The sequence below is a fragment of the Equus quagga genome, chromosome 6 (assembly GCF_021613505.1).
Source record: "Equus quagga isolate Etosha38 chromosome 6, UCLA_HA_Equagga_1.0, whole genome shotgun sequence".
Lineage (NCBI taxonomy): Eukaryota > Metazoa > Chordata > Mammalia > Perissodactyla > Equidae > Equus > Equus quagga.
The window spans coordinates 14,043,895-14,064,911 of NC_060272.1; the positions used below are offsets into that span (position 1 = coordinate 14,043,895).

The window sequence follows — 21,017 nt, forward strand, 5'->3', positions numbered from 1 at the left end:
CCTTTCTCCCCCCAATCTTACACACTGCAATAAAACAAATTTTTCTGAGATAATTGTCCTACTTTTATTACTGACTAAATCACTCTTTATAGACTCCAATGTCAAAACCCAAATCTGCTGTCAGGACTAAAAGTGCCTCTCTCTGTTACAGTTGCTGTAGTATTTCCCATTTCTCATGACAGATCCTACCATGCTCCAGTCAAACAGGTCTCCTTGAGGTCTTTCCTCTCCAGGGCCTCTTTATCATCTCCATGCCCCCTCACTCTTGCTGGTCCTCTCCTCTGGGATAATCTGCCTCATCCTCTCTTCCCACCCAAATCCTGCCCATCCTTCTAGTGCTTGAACGCTCCTTTCACATTATTAGTCCACACTCACGGCGCTCTTCTCCATCTCTTACTGCCCGGGGTACTCTAGTCAATATTTCATTGTTCATGGATGCTTATCTAATTCAAGCATATCTGCCCAAGTTCCCTGAAGTTGATCACAGACTCATTAAGGGAAAGGGCACGTTCTTCACTTCTTTTACACCCGGAGTACCCACCAGTCTTGGTCAGAGGGAGTCTCAAGTAATGACTGACTGACTGACTGTGACCCCAGAGCCAAGCGAGGACCGCAGTGAGCACTAAGCAGCTACCAGGTGGCGAGATGAAATATGACAATAGCAGGCAAAAGAAATATAAAGGAATACACTGAAACAAGACTTTAGCGCTATTTTGGAATGCTTGAAATTAAAAACTGCAGACAGAGCAATCTAATGTATAGCAATTAGTAACTGAATGACTTTCTGACCAAATAAACTCTGGGTTCTATGAAGAACATCTGAAAACCAATAGTTTTTAAACAAACAGATTTATTTTAAGTGCAATAACAATTTGAGGTTGCCTACAATAAAAGATACAAGGACATTAAAACGAAAAGATATTTTAAAAACATATAGAAGGTGAAAGCAAAAGTTCTAACTTTGGGTTAAACAATTAATTTGATTGAACATTAAACATGGCACTGAGTTTCCTGCTAGCCAAAGCAAAAAAGAAAGAAAAAAAAAATCACAAGGAGCTCTCCTTAATGGGAGGCAGTTTGATGAAGGATTGAGCAGAGGCCTTGGAGTCAGACACACCTGGGTCCCAATCCTGTACCCCCATTGGCAGCTGTGTGTCCTTGGGTAGGCCAGCACCCCCAAGTCCCAGGGGAAACGGAGGAAATAGCTTTATCTCTCAAGGCTGATGCTAGGAATAAATGAGGAGGGAACTGAGTAAGCCTAGGACAAAAATAGTATGCTCTTTACTCTCCAGCAAATCATTCAACGTAAAGGCCCTGGAAAGAGTCCAGGGCTTGGGATTCTGAACCTTACACCTACTGGGGGCAAGACCAAGCTCAGACAGTGAAGGAGCCTGCCAAGCAGTGGGTAGAGCCTCAGATCAAAGGCTATCACTTCAGAGCTGCCTGGCTGGAATATAGTCTCCAGGAGGGCAGGGATTTTGGTCTGTGTTAGTCATTGCCACTTAGGCTGTGCAACCTGGCAGAGCCTACGGTATTCAAAGTACTTGTGGTGGGGAAAGACACTGTATGGAGTTTACAGCAAGCCACAAGGGACAACTACAGTATGGATCCCTAGGGTACTGGAGTAAGGGCCTGCATATATGACAGAAAACTACATACTTTCAAGAGACTGCTGCTGGACCCTGGAGAACAGGAAGTGTCTGACCATGGGTATAAAGTGAGACCTACCAAGTATTAAGGTCACATGGGCCCAAAGAAACCCACCATCAGATGGAAGTGGCGTATCTAAGATCAGCATGAGCATGGCTGGACAGCACAGGTGAGCTGCAGAAGCAGGTATGCCAGACCACCATGTTAATCACCTCTGTTACACCAAAACCTCTTCCCTCATTCACACTTCCTGTCACATGAGGGCGAGTCCCTTAAACCAATAGACAGAGGAGGAAAATGGCCAAATTTGGTTCACAGATGGGTCGGCTCGGTACATAAGTGAAAGCTGAAAATGGGCTGTGGCTGCACTACAGCTCCACTCAGGGGTGACCTTGAAAAACAGTGATGAGGGGAAATCCTCCCAATGGGCAGAGCCTGGGCAGTGCAGTTATGTATCCACTTTGTGTGAAAAGAGAAGTAGCTTGAGGTAATAACATATGGATTCACTGGACACAGTAAATGACTCGGTTGGTTGGTCAGAGTACTGGAAGGTAGGGGACAAGGAGACCTGAGGAAGAGGCATGTGGATATAGCTAAAGGAATAGGCATGAGGTGTGACATCTATGTTTTGCTGGTTAATGTCTACCATGGATAACCACCACAGAACAGGGAGACAAAATGACTCAGCCAATTGACATCAGTCAGCCCCTACCGCTGGCCACTCCCATATTGGCACATGAACAGGGTAGCCAGGGTGGCAGGGACGGGACTATGCATGGACTCCACTCTCTAAGGCGGACCTCGCTACCAACAGCAACAGAAACCAATGCTGAACCTGACAGACCACCATCCCTCAAGGAGAACCAACAGTCACTTAGTGCCAGGTAAACTATACTGGGCCCTTTTCACTCTGGAAGGGGCAAGTTATGGACCGAAATGTGTCCCTGCAAAATTCATAGGTTGAAGTCCCTAACCCTTAATGTGACTTTACTTGGTGATAAGGCCTTCAAAGAGGTAATTAAGGTTAAATGAGGTCATAAGGGTGGGGCCCTAATCCAATAGGATTGGTGTCCTTATAACAGATACCAGGAGCACACACCTGAAAAGGCCATGTGAGGACAGAACAAGAAGGTGGTTGTCTGAAAGCCAAGGAGAGCCCTCACCAGAAACCAACCCTGCTAGGACCTTGAGCTTGGACCTCTAGCCTCCAGAACACTGAGAAAAATAATTTCCCCCATTTGTGGAATCTAGGGTTCCTGCTCCTGAAACTCTAGATTCCATGGGTTTACAGAACTTGTCTCACAGGAGGGGAAAACTTCCATCTGGGGACAAAGCAAGAATGCCATTACTTTTTAAGTTACAGCAGTTGCCCAGTCATTTTGGGGTCTTGTGCCAGAAGACCAGCAGGCAAGGAAAGGAGTCATTATGCTGGCAGGAATACTTAACCTGATCATCAGGAAAAGGTATGGCTATAGGCACAAGGGGGAGCATATGTGTAGCACCCAGGTGATCACCTGGGCATTGCCTCGTACTCCCTTGCCCAATTTTTACAGTAAATGGACAAATGCAGCATACACAGCCTGAGAAGGGCCTAGTGACCAGGGACTCAGACCCCACAGGGATGAGGGTATGTGTCACTTCACTAAGTAAGCCTTTCAGCCAAGGTGAGGGGACTCTTGAATGGACACTAGAGAAGGGAGACAATGATCAGTATGCCCTTGAGACCAGCTTCAGCAGAAGGGGATGTAGGTTGTCCTGCTAACCTTCCTTGTCAATGTTGCTCCCAGGAAGAGTGCCACTGGAATCTTGGAGGAGGTGCTCCAAGAACTTAGGTAAAACAAGAAGATCCAAGCGGTGTGAGGGTTAGATGCTGTGGTCTGCTGCCCAGATCCCCCACCTCCCTAAGGACTGAAGCTCTCAATCTTCCCACTGCTGGGGTGTTGGTACCTGACAGTTCTAAAGGGACACTCCCTCAGTGATGGGGTGCATCTGTGGAGAGCCAGTTGGCCTAAGACCTGCAATCTGCACCAATGACTTGTTGGCGGAGGTTTACAGTTCAGCTCCTTGTCTGAATCTGGGACAACGTGGAAGGGCTCTGCCAACGCCACAGCTCTCTGTAAGATTAGCTCAGGCCTTCTTTGTAATTGTTGTTCAAAGTCTCCCTCTGTCCTTCATCACCACTCCCCCAAGATGCGGATCCTGACAGCATTCTCTGATAAACTTCATACATAAAAATCTGCCTGGGGATACCAAGCTGAGAAATACAACTTTTCTGGCTTGCTTATAAGCAAAAGATCCATACTTATGTAATGGGGAATCTCCTCTCAGGTCTCCCAAAGGTATTTTAGTCAATGTATTTCCCTCAAATCTGCTCTTCTGATGTTGGTGGAAATGGTGCTGTCTATCCTATTATCTAAGCCAGGAGCCCTTCTTTCTCTCCTTTATAGCTCTGTCCATCCTACCTGAAAATATTTACACTCACCACTACTCAGTTTTTCGGATACTGATCACTCTGTGTTCTCATGATTTTCATTCTTCCCTCTGTTTCCTTGAAGGATCTACCTCCTCCTCCTGCTAAATACAAGGCTTAGTCTACACCCTACGTTCATCTTGGATGTAATTCTCTTATAGAACTCATCTAGCACTTTGCTTTTATCTCTCAACCCTACAAAGGTGACTCTGTGATCTACACTTCCAGCTTTGACCTCTCTAAGAGAGATGTCTGTCCTCCATATTTAACTACATCATGGGTATGGTATCTTTACTGTATGTTCCAGAGTCACCTCAAATTCAAATACATCTGAAGGGAACAACCTTTGTGTCTCTCTTTCACCTGTAGACTTAGCCCATTGATAAAGGCCCCCCTTCTTCCCACCCCAGATATAAACTCTGGGACGCACATCTCCAATGGGACACTAGGATGTCACATCTGATTTCACTTCTCCAGACCACTGTGAGGCCTGTAGACCTACTTCTCCCACCCAATGCACACAGGAGACAGGGAGACGGCAAGAGACAACAGCAGTCTCTCATACCCCAGAGGGTAAAGAAGATGGAGACAAGAAATGAACAGCTCAGTGTGCTGGATCACAGAAGCGACAAAGAGAGATCAGGTATGAGGTTTTAGCCTGACATACTGTAACCCTTGAAAGACAAGTGTGTTTGGATACAGCAGTTTTTGTACATAAATGCTCAATATTTCCTGATGATTAATGACAAGGCTAGGAAAACACAACATTTGTTTGATTTACTCATTGGTTGCTCCCTTGAAAATTTTCTTACCTTCGTATTCTCTCCATTTCAACCAAGGAAAATCAAGAAGTTTTACACTTGCTCTTCACTCCAGAGCACATGATAATAAGCATTTTAACAGGAAGACACTGCGGCTTTTACAAGATTATAAAAACAGATAAATATCACGTCTTGCTAACTAGGTTGGTGTTTCTCTAAGAAATAATGTTTATCTAATAGAAGCGGGACAAGAATGTCCAGTTTGACCAGTCTTTCAGCTACAATTTATTTTTTTACCTTTAAAAAAAAATGAAAAGCCACTATCAGAGACCTACACTCTATTTGGAAACATATCAAAATATCCACATTGCAATGCACAGGAATAAAATGTAGTCTCTACCACACATACAGCCACAGAGGAAAAGTTTACTCAGGCCACTCAGTATTTTTGAGTTTTTAATTATTATTATTATTTACCTGCTGCTGTCTTTGTCGCCTCGCTTGTGCAAACTGAGAGAGCATCAGCTGCCGATCAAGCAGCTCCATTCTTTGCTGTCTCTGAATGTCTACTGTGGCCCCCATCCCAATTCTGGCTTCGGTGGCCGGTTCTGAAGATGCGAAGATGGGCTCAAGTGTCCAAGAAAAGAACTTTGCCATCCAGCTGGGGATGCAGAGCACCTGATGAACTCGTAACACGTTGCTGTTGTAGCAGATACCAGAAACCTAAAAGAAAAAAGTCCAACTGGATTGTTTAAATGTAATAAAAGTTTAAAGAACATATTTTCCATAGAAATCAATAACCAAAAAATACTTCTGATGGTATTTTTCTTCATTCTAGCAGTGCTGGGTGATAATGAAAACTCCTACCAAGTTGCAGAATACTAAGCAGTACAAATCAACAAAAAACTTAATTTACTCATTAAACAAATTTGTTTTTATTAAGTTAGAAGAGATAGCAAAATCCTAACTACTTAACACTGAAAGTACTGGTAAAATATTTAAAAAACAATGCTTTCATTTTAGAAAAGCCATAAAATATCTGATCATCAAAACACTTTCACACTAACTCTGTGGTTACTCTTATTGGCAGATGGCCACTGGAGACAGAGAGTGGCAGAAAACAACTTTGATGTTCAATGATGTAATCTAGCCATATAATAAATTTGCCAGAAAATAAAAACAATCTAGAATTTACATAGTGTTTTAATACATTTTTCAAGTATTGATTTTTCTAGGTTTTTAAATCCTGGCCAACAGTTAGCAATTAACAATTCTGTTTATAAACAAGCCTATTTTTCATCTTTAAGGTAATTTATATGGTAAGAGAAGTCTAAAGACTCTCTGTGGTCTTCTAGGTAAAAATAAGTATGGCTATTCTTTTGTAAAAAAATCTTTAATTTTGTGAATTTGATTCTTAGAGTAAGAAATTATTCATACCAAATTAGAGCATATTTGAAAACTTTCTGTCTAACAGGAGAAGAGTAGACTTTAACATTCTATTAATAACATTCAAATTAATTAATTAGGCAAGAATTTATTGAGCACCTGCTATAGACCAGGCACTTGGAATATAGCCAAGACAACATAAACAGGTCCTATCTCACAGAGGTAACAGGTCAATAGGAATAACAGAGAATAAACACGTAAACATGCAGAACAATTCTCGACAAGTTCTATGAAGAAAACAAAACAAACTGACTTGGAGCAGGGACTTTCTTTAGGTTGGATGGTCAGGGAAGCTTTGGAGGAAGTGACACGAGTGAAGATATTAAGGATGATGGGGTGCCAGAGATTTGAAGAATTGGAGGAAGAGCATTTCAGGCAGGGAAAACAGCAAATGCAATGCAGGAATGAGTTTGGGAGCATCTATGAGAAATCTTAAGTTGAGCTATCAAGTGAGTAGTTGGATATACAAATCTGGAACTCAAGGGAAAAGTTAGCAGAGATAAAGATTTTGGAGTCACTGGATTAGATGGTGTTTAAAACAATGGGACTAGATGAGACAATATGGGGGTTGGGGACATATGATAGAAGTGAAAAGAGGACTTAGGATTGAACCCAGGGGTACACCAATATTTTGTGGATGGACAGAGTAGGAAAAGTCAGTAAAGAAATCTGAGAAGGGGCTGCCAGTGAACAGAAGGAAAACTGAAGCTAAGAGAACAGTGTTTTAAAGATGGGAATGGTCAGCTATGTCTAATGCAGCTCAGAGTTCAAGTAATATAGAGAAAGGAAAACAACCATTGGATTTGGCAAAATGGATGCCTTTGATGACCTTATAGGAACAGTTTCGGCGCAGCAGTAGGAGCAAAGACAGACTACAGCAGGCTGAAGAGTGAATGGTGGAAGACTTTTGGTTTTAAATACTTTCCATACCGCTTCTCTTAAAAATGGTGCAAAACAACAAAGAAAACGAAAACAGAAATAAACTCCACATTCAGTGAAACTAGAAAGTGAAGAGAAGCAGAATATGCCACACCAAAATATGCCACTTTGGCATAATGGTTATTTTAAATTAAAGTTACTTGAGAAACAGCTGGTACAAGAGGGACACTCTGACCCTCCTTAGTTCTCCTGAAAGCAGGAAATAAATTGCCCATGTGAAGGTATCCTCCTCGTACGAGGAGGGTAAAAGGCATTCTTACTGCCAGAGAGAGAATTCAAGGCCAGAAGGCTGCATAAACAAGTCTTGTTACTTCCTCACTAACTTACTACCCTAAGCCTGACCTTCTTGTCTTTCCAATTCTTCACAAATTTATTGTTTCTTTGTCTAAAAGGTATAAAACCTGCCTGCTTTGGTCACTTCTTTGAGCCTCATATCTTTGGGGCTCCTGTACATATGAAATTAAATTCATTTTTCTGCTGTTCATTTTTCTTATGTCTATTTAATTATTAGATCAGCGAAAGAACATAGAAAAGAAGAAACAAATTTTCCTTCCCTACAAAAGCATCTGTAATCCTGAAACACACTAAGAAACTGGGAAATACATTGAGTAATTAGAAATCACTTAGTATATGAGAAGAAGGGTAAGTCCAAATGCTGGCAGAGTCCCCTGGAGCTCAGGTAGGTTCAGGGTCTATAGGCACCAGGTACTGGGGATAGCAGGAGTGAAGTGGCGGATTACTAAACTCTGTGTAAGAAGCAACCTGAATTCCTTCCTGCACCCAGCATGACCCACATCTCCTCTCCTCTTCTCTACAGTGAGAAGGTAAAAATCTCTGCATGGCATGGCTCAAAGAGGCTCTGAAGGGGGTAGAACAGGCCCAGAGGGGAGGCCTGGGGCTCTACACAGGCGGATTCCATTCAGACAGGGAGGCGCTCCAGTATATGTCTCACAGAGCTTCCAGGAGAAGACAACAGAGAGAATATGGGGAGAGGGAGACAATATTTCAAGAGATAATGGCTGAGAGTTTTCCAGAATTAATAAAGAATATAAATCCTCAGGTTGAAAATGCAAGAGTCCCAAGAAGGATAATAAAATGAAATTTATCTCTAGATCTATTGCAGTGAAACAAAGAAAGAAATCCTTAAGAGTAACCAGAGATAAATGCAGACTGCCTAGAAAGGAAAAACAATTAACTATCAGCAGATAACAACAACAAAAACTATGAGATACTTAGGAATAAACTGAATAAAAAATATGTAAGGCCTTTATAGAGAAAACTAAAAAACTATAATAAAGGAAAATTTTTAAAAACCTAGAAACAAATAAAGATATCACATGCATGAACGGGAAGATACAAAATAGTTAAGATACCAATTTTCACCAAATTAATATATAAATTCAAAATAATTCAAAATAAAATCTTAGGGTTTTTGTTGGAACTTAAACGTTAATCCTAAAATTCATATAAAATGTTTAAGGTTTAAACTTTAAAAACAAAATGTTGGGAAAAAGAAGCCAGACACAGAAGATTGCATATATTATGATTCCACTTTTGTAAATGGATCATTCTGAATTACAAATCAAGTGAAAAAATTGTAAAGCAAAGCATGAAGGTGATGATCAGAGATCCCAAGAGAGCAGTCACGGGATGGGGGGGGCCGAGGGGTTCTAGGGCTGGCAATGCTCTGATCTGCGTGGGCTTTTAGGGGTGTGTTCACTTTACAGTGATTGGTTCAGCTTCATGACATTTATAGTTCATGCACATTTTGCTATGTGTTATATATCACAATGAAAAGATTTAAAAATGAAGAATAAAGGATCCAGAATAGCCAAGGTAATTTTAAAGAAACATAATAAACCCTATCAGATTTCAAGATATGCTATAAAGTTTGAGTAAATAAAATAGTGTGGTCTTTATGTAGAGCTACTCAAATAGACCTAAAGAACAAGAGCATAGAAACAGACTCGTGAGTACAAGGGCACCTGGTATACAGCATAAAAGGGTAAATTAGAGGGAAAAGCATACACAAACTATGCGTAAGGATAAAGACAAAACAGGTCCCCATTCCTGATACCATACAGAAACTCCCAACAGATTAAGGACACAAACATAATTTAGAGAACTGTCAATCTTTCTGCACAAAATACTGAAGGAAGGAACATCTTTTTGGCATTGGGATGGGATTCGTAAATAAGAAATATAAAGCACAAACCATAAAAGAAAACATACATTTATTTACTTTACAATTTAAAAGCTACATTACACCAAAAGTTATCATAAATGAAGTGAAAAGACAAGTAAGAGCCTGGAACAAGGTATTTAGAATTCTCCTAGTCAATAGAGTTCAGAACATATAAAGAAACTCTATAAATTTGTAAGAAAATGACAATCAACCCAATTTACAAAGTAGATGAAAAGACAATTTCAGAAGAGGAAATTCAAACGGTCAGCAAACATCTGAACAGATGTTTATCCTCATTCATTTTTAGGGAAATGCAATCTAAAATGAACAATGTTAAAATATAACAATAATTGGCAAAAACTGAAAAATCTGGTATGAGGTTTTGGTGAGGATGAGGCGAACTGAGAACTCTCACCCAATCCTAAGGGAAGGTAAAGGGCTACAGGCCGGCTGGAGAGCCATTCGAGGATGCCTAGCCGAGCTGAAGGGTGCTTTAGGGAGCACTCGATTGCAATGCTGTATGTGACAGCTAGGAAATGGAAACAAAGTGTCCCAAGTAGAGGAAGGGCTAATGAGTGGTATTCCATCCAATGGAATACCAAACAGTAATTAAAATAAATTCAGTGTACATGTATGAACATGTTTTTTAAAAGGTATCATATATTGTATTCATCTTTTTGCAAAATTTCAAAACACAAAATAATAGCAGAGACTGTTAGTGGGCACATACTTACGTAGTAAGCAGAGAACCATGGAGAGCGGTTTCTTCTACAGGAGATGACAGGGAGGGAAGGAGAGGAATGGAGAGGTAACACTATTGGTAACCAGCATTTTTTTTTTAGCAAAGAAAGAGATGGGAAATAAATATGGAAAAAAAATACATAATGAATTGGAGGCAAGGAAGTAGATCCTTTTCGGAAGATCTGAGTAGGAAGGAAAACAGAAAATGGGGCCATACAATGCCAAAGTTACACTCATGTAGCTGAAGATAGTAAAATGTTGTTATAAACATAGCAACATATGAGAAAATTGATCAAATCAGAACTGTGAGATTTGAATTAAGGGAAAAATTACACATTTTTATTTTTTAGTCTCAAAGTATCCAAGTGTGATTGTGAACTTGTCCATTTCTCCCTTTAGTTCTGTTTGAATTTTCCGTTTTTGGAAACTGTTGTTAGGCACACATACATTGATAACTGACTCTTTCATCATAACAAAGTACCCTTCTTTGTCTTTAGCAACACTCAGACAGAGGTCGATTTTGTCTGGTACTAATATGGCCATTTCAGTTTTCTCTTTCCATGATATATCTTTCTTCATCCTTTTACTTTCAACTTTCCTTGTGTCTGTGTTTAATGTGTGTCTTGTAGATTGCATATAGCGGCTTTTTGCTTTTACACTCAGTCTGACAACCTGTGTTTTTGACTGGAGTGTTTAGCTATCCAAACTTATTGTACTTTCCTTGATACAATTGGATTTTGCTATTTGGTTTCTATTTGTTGCATCTTTTTTTTTTTTTTTTAGGAAGATTAGCCCTGAGCTAACAACTGCTGCCAATCCTCCTCTTCTTTTGCTGAGGAAGACTGGCCCTGAGCTAACATCCGTGCCCATCTTCCTCTACTTTATATGTGGGACGCCTACCACAGCATGGCTTGCCAAGCGGTGCCACGTCCACACCCAGGATCCGCACCGGTGAACCCCACGCCGCTAAAGTGGAACGTGTGCACTTAACCGCTGTGCCACCAGGCTGGCCCCTGTTTTTTGTCCTTTGTTTCTCCTTTCCTATTTCTTTTTGTGCGTGTGTTAAGCAAATATTTTTTAGTATTTCATTTTAATTTTATTGCTTTTTTTTTTAGTAGTATCTCATTGCATTTTTTCATGTTTGCTCAAAGGATTACAACATGTATCTTTAACATCACAATGTGCTTAGAGTTAATACTGAATTATTTCAAATAAAATATATGACCTTTGCAAGAGTATAGTTCCATTTAACATCACCCCCATCCACTGTGCTACTTTGTCTTATATATTACACCTATATACCTTATAAACCCATCAATGCAGTGTTATTTTTGCTTTATGCAATCATATGTCTTTTAAAAATTTTAGGAAAAAAAATTAATGAAAATGCACAGCTGTTGCCTATACTTAAGGAGTTCCCAGTTTAGTAGTGGTTCTTAATTTGGGGGGGAGTAGGTCATAAATTCCTTTAAGGAATCGATGACAATTAAAGATTTTCACTTTCCTGCCCACGTCTATCCCTATCCCCATCATCATGTATATACTCAGAAAATTGTATATTCAATTTTAGTAGGTAGGACTATCGTACAAAGAATTAGGATATCCTAACCCAGTAATAAACAAGTACACTACTACAAATTCTGGCAGGGATAAAATAAGGCTTTTGTGCTCATTTACTTAAATTTCTATCCTAAGGGTTTGCTTCCTATTTGAACGTACGCTCTGGAAGAAGAATTTTGGTTGGTTTTGATCACTGTTTGGCCTCTGCGCCTAGAACCGTGCCTGGCACATAGTAAGTACTCTTTAAGTATTTGCTGGGAGAATGGTGAATGAATGAATGCTCCACAAAAATAAATAAATAAATAATCCTAGGTTCTTTTAAAGGAGATTGGACAGTTGACAGCAGACACACTTTTTTGTTGCTAAGTTTGAACTTTTCCATGTGACAAAAAGGTAGAGTTCACCTGTCCTTTATTTATTTATACACCTCTGGGTATACCAGCATGATCTCAAGATGTCAAATAAATGACATACTATTGTAAAATGTTTTAGGTATTCACAAAGGATTAAAATACAAGAGCTTAAAGAGTTTAGTTTCCTATAAATATTTGATAATCAACCCCACCCTATTCTAAGACAAGATGAGATAAGAGTAACTGCACTAAATTTTACCTAAGTTATACCTCATTACTACCAAAACTTTGAGAGTATCACTTATTATACTACTTTACATTTATACATTACTTTTAACTTTAATTTTCATTATCTCATAAACTTTTCCTGTATTAGGACTTCTGAATGAGAGTCTTCTCGAAACTCATAGAGTTTGTGAAAAAAGAGTCTTTAAAAATAGACCGAATGCTCAGATTTGCATGTCAAGAAGCCAGAGGAAACTCTAAGGGAGGGGGTCTGGCAGGGCCTCAGAGCCAGGAGGCACAACAACAAGCTGAGAGGCCCAAAGACAAGAGACAAAGCAATAGCAGTGGTCTCAAGCAGGCCAGGATGGCCAGATACAATGAAATGGAACAAGTGTGCTGTGTCTGGGAATGCCAGCTAGCGCTGGATTCAGAGCATGTGAGCAGCAGGGATCAGGAACCCCGGCCAGGAAAAGGGACCCAGAATAAGGCAACCAGAGAGCACTCTGGGTCATGTGCACTTGAAAGTCCAAGCCAAAGAGCCAGGCCGCAGCTCTAGGTTAGAGCTAGGAGCTCCCCACAAGCCAGAGTAGAAGTTACCATGTCACAAATCGAACTGAGAATGTAAAACAATAGGAAATTGTTTTCTTTTAGGCCACTGATAAATATGGACATTAACTACACACTTACTCTGATTTTTCAGATTATTAGTCCTTTTAGAAAGGGAATCATGAAATAAAGCTCATCAGGCAAATAAAGAATTTAACTTGCTGCGCAGAAAACACGTGAAACACTCTTGATCATAGAGAATAAACCTCAACTGTCCTCTGGTCCTATTTAGTATTAGCATGAAACCACAGCAGGCAAAGGTGAGAAACCATGACCTGGCAACGACACCCAGGTGTTTGTTGATCTCTTTTTCCAGCCAACCGTGGCTGAAGAAAAACCCACACGACAAACTGCACTGCCAAGGTCCTGTGAGCCATGGTCCCAACAGTCAGAACCTTTCATCCAGCAGGGCAACAGGATAAACACAAGAAGCTGCTTCCCCTCAGGCACAAGGGGGCCTTTGCAAGACAGGGACGAGCCAAGGGAACAAACATCCCCTTTGACCTGGACCCCACCATACAGACTTCATATGCACTCAAGTCCTGAAGAAACCAGACCCACTGAGGCCTCATTTATTCATTTGACACACACTTACTGAACATCTAGTATGTGCTAGGCTGTGTTCTAAATGCTAGGATACAGCAGAGATCAAAACAAAGAAAACCCCTGCTCTAATGGACCTGACATTTTCCTATTCCTTCTTCTTCACTGAAAATGCTAAAGAAAGGAACCTTGGAAATTACTTATTTTATTCCCAAAGAATATGTATGCAAATTAGGGATGCCAAAAGATATTTCTGCCATTCGCAATTAATTATGATATGATTGTTCTTTTCATGACAGACAGAATCATGGGGCTTTGCACTTATTGAAAGAGTCTCGTTATCTTGTTCTTTGCCAAGTGTAGAAGCAATTCAGATGAACTTCTTATAGCTCTCTTTTAATAACATTCTGAAGTACACAATTAAAACACTGGGTATCCTTCTGATTCTTGGGAAATTAAATTGGAATAGGGACAGAATCAATTAGACTGATCACAGATTATTTGTTTCTAACAAACTGTCTTAGAAAGCTGCTCTAAGCTTTTCCTTTTGGAAAATCATGCATCAGGAGGGTTAGGTTAACTGCGCAAAGCAGAAAACTGCAAATAACAGTGGCTTAAATACAACAGAAGTTTATTTCTCCCTCATATTAAAAAAGTTCCAACTATCTTAACTGCAGGGAGAAGAAAATGAGGAAAGACAAAGGGATAAAAGGCTACTTTAAGGAGCCTTCCCAGACGTCCCACCAATATGTGTTTATAGCTCAACGGCCAGGATTTAGTCTGACGGACATATCTAGATGCAAAGGAAACTGGGGAATCTGGTCTCTTAGTTGGAGGCACTGCTGCCCAAATAAGACGAAGGTTCTCTTACTAAGGAGAAAATATATCGGGAGACAGCTAGAGTCTCTAGGACATGGAAAAAGCCTTAATCAGGTGCTGAAATGTAAATACCTTTAAATGGTCTTCCTTTTAACAAGGAGACCATCCCCCTTTAAAATGGTATTCACTTTCATAAACTGATGGAATAAACTAAAATTAAGGGGAAAATAGGCTTATGCTGAAAATAGGAAAATAGGCTTCCTTGTTTCTTACATTGGACTAAAAATAATAAACTAAAAATGAACGTGAAGATCTACAATGATTTATGCATTTACAGATCTAGACTCAATGGTGAAAAACTCAATGCTTTCTAAGACCAGAAACAAGGCAAAGATGTCCATTCGCCACTTTTATTTAACGTTGTTCTAGAAGTCTTAGCTAGTGCAGTAAGACAAGAAAAAGAAAAGACACAGATTACAAAGGAAGAAGTAAAACATATACAGAAAACATATTTCCTGATGACGTAATCATGTATGTAGAAAACCCTAAGGAATCCAAAGAAGAGCTACCAGAAATAATGAACAAATTTGGCAAAATTACAGGATACAGTAGCAATATACAGAAATCAACTGCATTTCTATACACTAGCAACAAACAAGTGGAACAAAAAGTATAAAAACAACCCCATTTAAAATAGCATCAAGGGCTGGCCAGGTGGTGCAGTGGTTAAAGATCACGCACTCTGCTTCAGAGGCCAAGGATTTGCAGGTTTGGATCCCTAGGCACAGATCTACACAGCTCTCATCAAGCCATGCTGTGGCAGTGTCCCACACACAAAATAGAGGAGGAGTGATACAAACGTTAGCTCAGGGACAACCTTCCTCAAGCAAAAAGAGGAAAACTGGCAACAGACGTTAGCTCAGGGACAATCTTTCTCACCAAAATAAATAAGTAAATAAAATAAAATAGAATCAAAACCCCACAAATACTTAGGAATACATTTAATGAAAGATGTGCAAGGCCTGTACATTGAAAATTTAAAAACTGGGGCCAGCTCCATGGCTGAGTGGTTAAGTTTGTGTGCTCCGCTGTGGCGGCCCAGGGTTCGGATCCTGGGAGCAGACACGGCACCGCTCATCAGGCCATGTTGAGGTGGCATCCCACATGCCACAACTGGAAGGACCTGCAACTAAGATATACAACTATGTACTGTGGGGGGGGGGGGGGGGGGGGGTAGAAAAAGAAGGGGAAAAAAAAAAGAAAAAAAAAAGGTTGGCAACAGTTGTTAGCTCAGGTGCCAATCTTTAAAAATAAAAAATAAAAGAAGAAGATTGGCAACAGTTGTTAGCCCACGTGCCAATCTTTAAAAAAAAAAAAAAGGAGAATTAAAGAATTGCTAAATAAATGTAAAGATATACCATGTTCATGGATTGGAAGACCCAATATTGTTAGAATGGTTGTATTAGTTACCTATTACTGAATAACAAATTACCCAAAACTCAGTGGCTTAAAACAATAAGGATTTATTATACACACAGTTTACGTGGGTCAGAAATCTGGTGGCAGCTTAATTGGGTGGTTGTGGCTCAAGGTGTCTAATGAGGCTGAAGTTAAGATGCCAGCTTACCTGCACTCATCTGAAAGCTTGACTGGCATTGGAGAATCAGCTTCCAAGGTGGCTCAAAAACACAACTGGCAAGTTAGTGCTGATTGTTGGCAGAAGGCCAAAGTGCTTTTCCATGTGGACCTCTTCACAGAGCTGCTTCAGTGTCTTATGACATGGCAGTTGGCTTACCCCAGAGCAAATGATCTGAGAGGAAGCAACTGTGTCCTTTACGACCTGCCCTTTGGAGCCACACTTTGTCACTTCTGCCATATTCTATTCATTTTCAGCAAATTGCTAAGTGTAGCCCACATTCTAGGTGAGGGGAATTATGCTCCATCTCTTCAAGTATAAAAGAATTTGTGGGCATATTTCAAAATCATCACAATGGCAATCCTCCTCAACTGATCTATAGTTTCAATTCCATCCCATGCAAAATCTTAACTGTTTTTTTCTCTTTTTTAAAAGATTTTATTTTTCCTTTTTCTCCCCAAAGCCCCCTGGTACATAGTTGTATATTTTTAGTTGTGGGTCCTTCTAGTTGTGGCATGTGGGATGCTGCCTCAGCATGGCCATGTCTGCGCCCAGGATCCGAACCGGTGGAACCCTGTGCCGCCGCAGCAGAGCACAAGAACCTAACCACTCAGCCACAGGGCCGGGCCCTGTTTTTTTCTTTTTTGAAGAAATTATAAGCTGATTTAAAAATGCATTATGGAAAGTCAATGCTCCTAAAATAGCTAAACCAGTTTTGAAAAAGAACAAAGCTGGAAGACTTATATTACCTCATTTTAAGACTTACCAAAAACAACAGGTACTCACAACAGTATGGTAATGGCATCAGGATAGACATATAAATCAATGGGACAGAAAAGAAAGTCAAGAAATAGACCCACACTGGTCAACTGATGTTCAACAAAGGTGCCAGGGTAATGCAAAGGAGACGAGAGTCTTTTCAACAAATGCTGATAGGACAATGCTAGATATCTGTTTGGAAAAAAATAAATCTCAACCCTTACCTCATAAGAATTACACTCAAATTGGGTCTTAGACTGGAATGTAACAGCAAAAACTATTAAATTCTAGAAGAAAATACAGGATAAAATCTTTGTGCACTGGATTAGCAAAGATTTCTTACATAAGATATCAAATATACAAACTATTTTAAAAGCCGAAACAATGAATTAATCAAGATTAAAAACTTCTGCTCATTGAAAGACATAGTTAAGGAAACAAAGAGGCAGGCCACAGACTGGAATAAAATTTTTACAACATATATCCAACAAAGAGTTTATATCCAGAAAATAAAAGAAATTCTTTTAACTCAATTATAAAACAAGCATAACCTAATGAAAAACTGGGTAAAAAATTTGAACAGACATATCCCAAAGGAAAATATACAAATGGCCAACAGGCACATGAAAAGATGCTCCAATCTCTAGTCATTAAAGAAATGCAAATTAAAACCACAAGGTATCACCACACACCAATTAGAATGGTTAAAGTTAAAAGGACTGACAATACCAAGTGTTGGCAAGGATGTGGAGCAACTGGAACTCTCGTGTACTGATGGTAGAAATGCAAAATGGTACAACCACTTTGTAAAATGATGTAGTTACTACTTTATAATGTTAAACATACATTTATCATATGATCCAGAAATTCTACTTCTAGGTATTTACCCAAGAGAAATAAACACACAGAAATATGTACACAGATGTTCAAAGCAGCATTGTTCACAATAACTCAAACCTGGAAGCAACCCAAATGTTCATTAACTGGTGAATGACAAATGAAATTGTGGTACAACCAGAACACACGTTAATACTTACAATAACAAGGAATGAAATAGTAATAAAACAGATTGATCTCAAAAACATCACGTTAAGTGAAAGAAGTAAAACCCAAAAGACTTCATACTATATGATTCCAATTATATGAAATTCTAGAAAAGGCAAAACTATAATGACATAAAAAAGACCAGTGGTTACCTGGGGATGACAGTTGGGTGAAAGGACAGAGAGCAAAAGGAATGAAAAAACTGTTCAGGGTGAGGGAACTATTTTCTATCTTGATTGTGGTGGTGGTTATATGACTGTATACTGTTAGCCAAATTCACCAAATTGTATACTTAAAATTGGGGAATTTTATTGTATGTACATAATACTTTAATAAACCAAAAAAAGAGGAAAAAAGAATTTTTCATAAAAAAGTGAATGTGAAGATTTAGAAAAATCTAGACATTTCTAGATATATAAATCTTCTTTTCAATTTTATAAAAGAAGTGGGACTTTAGCAGACTAAAAACAATCTTTAGCAACAAAAACCTCTAATATCTTGAAAATGTTCCCGGGTAACATAACCTAATGTGAGAAGACTTGATAAAAAGCTATGCTGTTGTCTATAATGAATGAGTTAAAAATCACATGCATTGATTTTACCGTAGTCCTTTCCCAGAGGTTATCATCAAGATAGAAGAGAAATATCAACACTATCAGCCCCAAAGAGGAAGGAACATTGGAGATTCCATTAACAAAAAAATCAGTTTAAAGAGATAATCAAAATTGATTCAAATCTTTTGATCTCCTGATAGGAAAACAATGCGAAGACCCTGTGGGAAAATGCTGTGCTGCAACTGACATGATAATCTACCAGTTATCATCTAAAATTAAGAAGTGTGGATGCTTTCTTGGTACCCTCTTCCTTATCTCCACTTCTTTTTCCTTGGACCAGCAGTGCTACTGAACCAGCTTAGTATATTTTAAATTATCCTTTAAACTTTCTTAAAGCCATCTTCACTTCATTTTCTTGTACATGACAATGCCAGAAACACAAGATGAGTTGTTGAAAAGTGAGGTTTGAGCTGCATTTTTAATCCTTCACACGGAGGATCAGTTAAATATCTTGATGATCTTAAAAGAGAAAGTATAGCTATAGGCTAGATTCTTCACATCAGGAAGAAAGTAAAGCCTGCCAATGGGATAAAGTTTTCTTGGATATTGGTCAGCCCACACAATTCATAATGAAGGCTGCAAAAAGCTGTTGATATGTCTTTCAGAGCCTCTGGGCACTTTTAAAACTTCTTCATATCCAGGATCTCCCTCCAGAATTGTGTCTACACTGATGTTGAACAAGGCCTCACCTTAGTGGTGTAGTCAAGGGGAGATCTAAGAATAGCTTTGTATGTAAGTGTCTTGTGGTTGAAACAGACAAGGATGAGAGCCTTGAAACATGTAGTGGAAGACACTGGACCAACTGGACCAGGACAAGAACATCTGGCCTTTGGTCCCGGCTCTATCATCCATCAGTTGTACAACTGAACTTCAGCCTCCCCATCTTTAAAATACGAAGTCCAGGTTCTCCACCACTGTAGAGATTGTAACAAGAACCTAGTAAGGCAGTACACACTGAAAAGATCCTGATAATCACAAAGTGTTACAGTGTTTTATAGCACAGAAATTATTATTGTGATAATACTGAATTTTGAAACTCAACAATTATTTATAGAAGGTAGATAAAATGCCAGACATTGTGTTAGGCACTGGGGATTAAAAAGAATAATGTATAATTCCTAAACTGAAAGACAGGGCTGACTCAGAAAAAGCTTCAGAGTCAGGACTTAAATGAGTAAGATTTTGCTAGAAAAAGAAGGGATCTAATGGTGAAAGAGGGAATATAGTTTGAAAGAACTGCGTGTGGTTATGCAAAGCTACCTCTTAGGGGCATTGGCACTAAAGCTAGAACACCTGCCTTTGAATTCTATCCCTACTGCTTACCAGCTTATATTCTTGGCAAATTACTAAAATTCTCTGTGCCTCAGTTTCTTCATCTATAAAATGGGGTTAATAGTCCCTACTTCATCAGGTTTTTATGAGGAATAATTAAGATAACATTTGTAAAGTGCTTAGAAAGAGCTGTATTAGTGTGCTTTCTCTAGGTTATACCGTGGTAGCAAATTACACCAAATTTTAGTAGCCTATAACAAACATTTATTTCTCACTCATCTTACATGTTGGCCACAGTCCCACTCCATGTGTCTTCTTCATTCTGGGGTCTGGGCTGAAAGAGCAGCTTTTATGTGGCACATGCTTTTCTCATGGGAAAGGGAACAGAGCAATGGTGGAACCATGCAATGGCTCTTAAACTTCTGCATGTGAAGCATTCATCACTTCTGCTCATATTTTAGTGGCTAATGTAGGCCAAAGAGTAAAGCCTGATGTTAATAGGGCATGCACAGGCCCTGTAGGGAGGGCCACAGTAGAGAGTGGCAGCAAATATTCTGAATAAGCAAAAATATTTGAACAAATAACATAATCTACCACAAGTACCTGGTACACAGTAAGTGCTGTGTGTTTGTTAAAGAAAATAAGTGACTATACAATAAGAAGATAAGTGATTACACATGGCACAGAATCCTGAGATAAACGAGATTTCAGGAACAGTAAAACATTCAGTGTCACTAAAGTATATGTCACACATGGGTGAGAGGGTACATGAGGAGGCCAGATTTTGACAGGCTTGGAAAGGAGTCTAGGTTTTTGCCTCTAGGTAAAAGATAAGTTGCAGTAATAAAAATTTTATAGTTATATTTTGTAAGGCACTTCTGTGCCATTTTTATCAAGGCATTGGCATAATTTCATTTATTTTGTATTGAACATTTAAAAATCAGAGTCTACTAGTCATTCCCTCCCCGTGTAATACCTGTCTAATAAGACATTCCCTCTCAGCCCTGGACTGAGTTGCAATTCCCATGACAAGGCAGAGGACAGAAGGTTTCTTTCAGTAGGTCCAGGCTAACCGAGGTCAGGGTAAGGGAAGGGCACATAGAGAGGAAGGGAAGGAAAAGGGGTGACGAGAGAAGGTATGAATAAATCAATATGAAAGAGAGTGTGTGTGTGATGTCCAATTGACTGATAAGCACTCGATTCAGTGTTGGGATTATAAATGCTATGTTAACTATAAGGAGGTGAAAGTGCCCTCTAACTATGGAGGTTTCCTAAGGATCTACTGTCATCTTCCACTTCACACTTGGTCCTTTCACAAGCCCAGTCAACTTCACAGCTTTAACTAGCCTTGACTTCCCTCTGCAGTTCTGTCCTCACTTTCAATGAATTGCTAG

General features: G+C 39.5%; 1 protein-coding gene across 1 annotated transcript in view; it reads right to left on the reverse strand.

Annotated features, from left to right (window-relative positions):
- Positions 1 to 21,017, reverse strand: part of UBAC2 (UBA domain containing 2) — a 161,553-nt gene that overhangs the window by 37,714 nt on the left and 102,822 nt on the right. Inside the window, exon 7 of the mRNA XM_046664105.1 lies at positions 5,359 to 5,604. Within this exon, the coding sequence (XP_046520061.1) occupies positions 5,359 to 5,604 (246 nt within the window). The remainder of the gene's footprint in view (positions 1 to 5,358; positions 5,605 to 21,017) is intronic.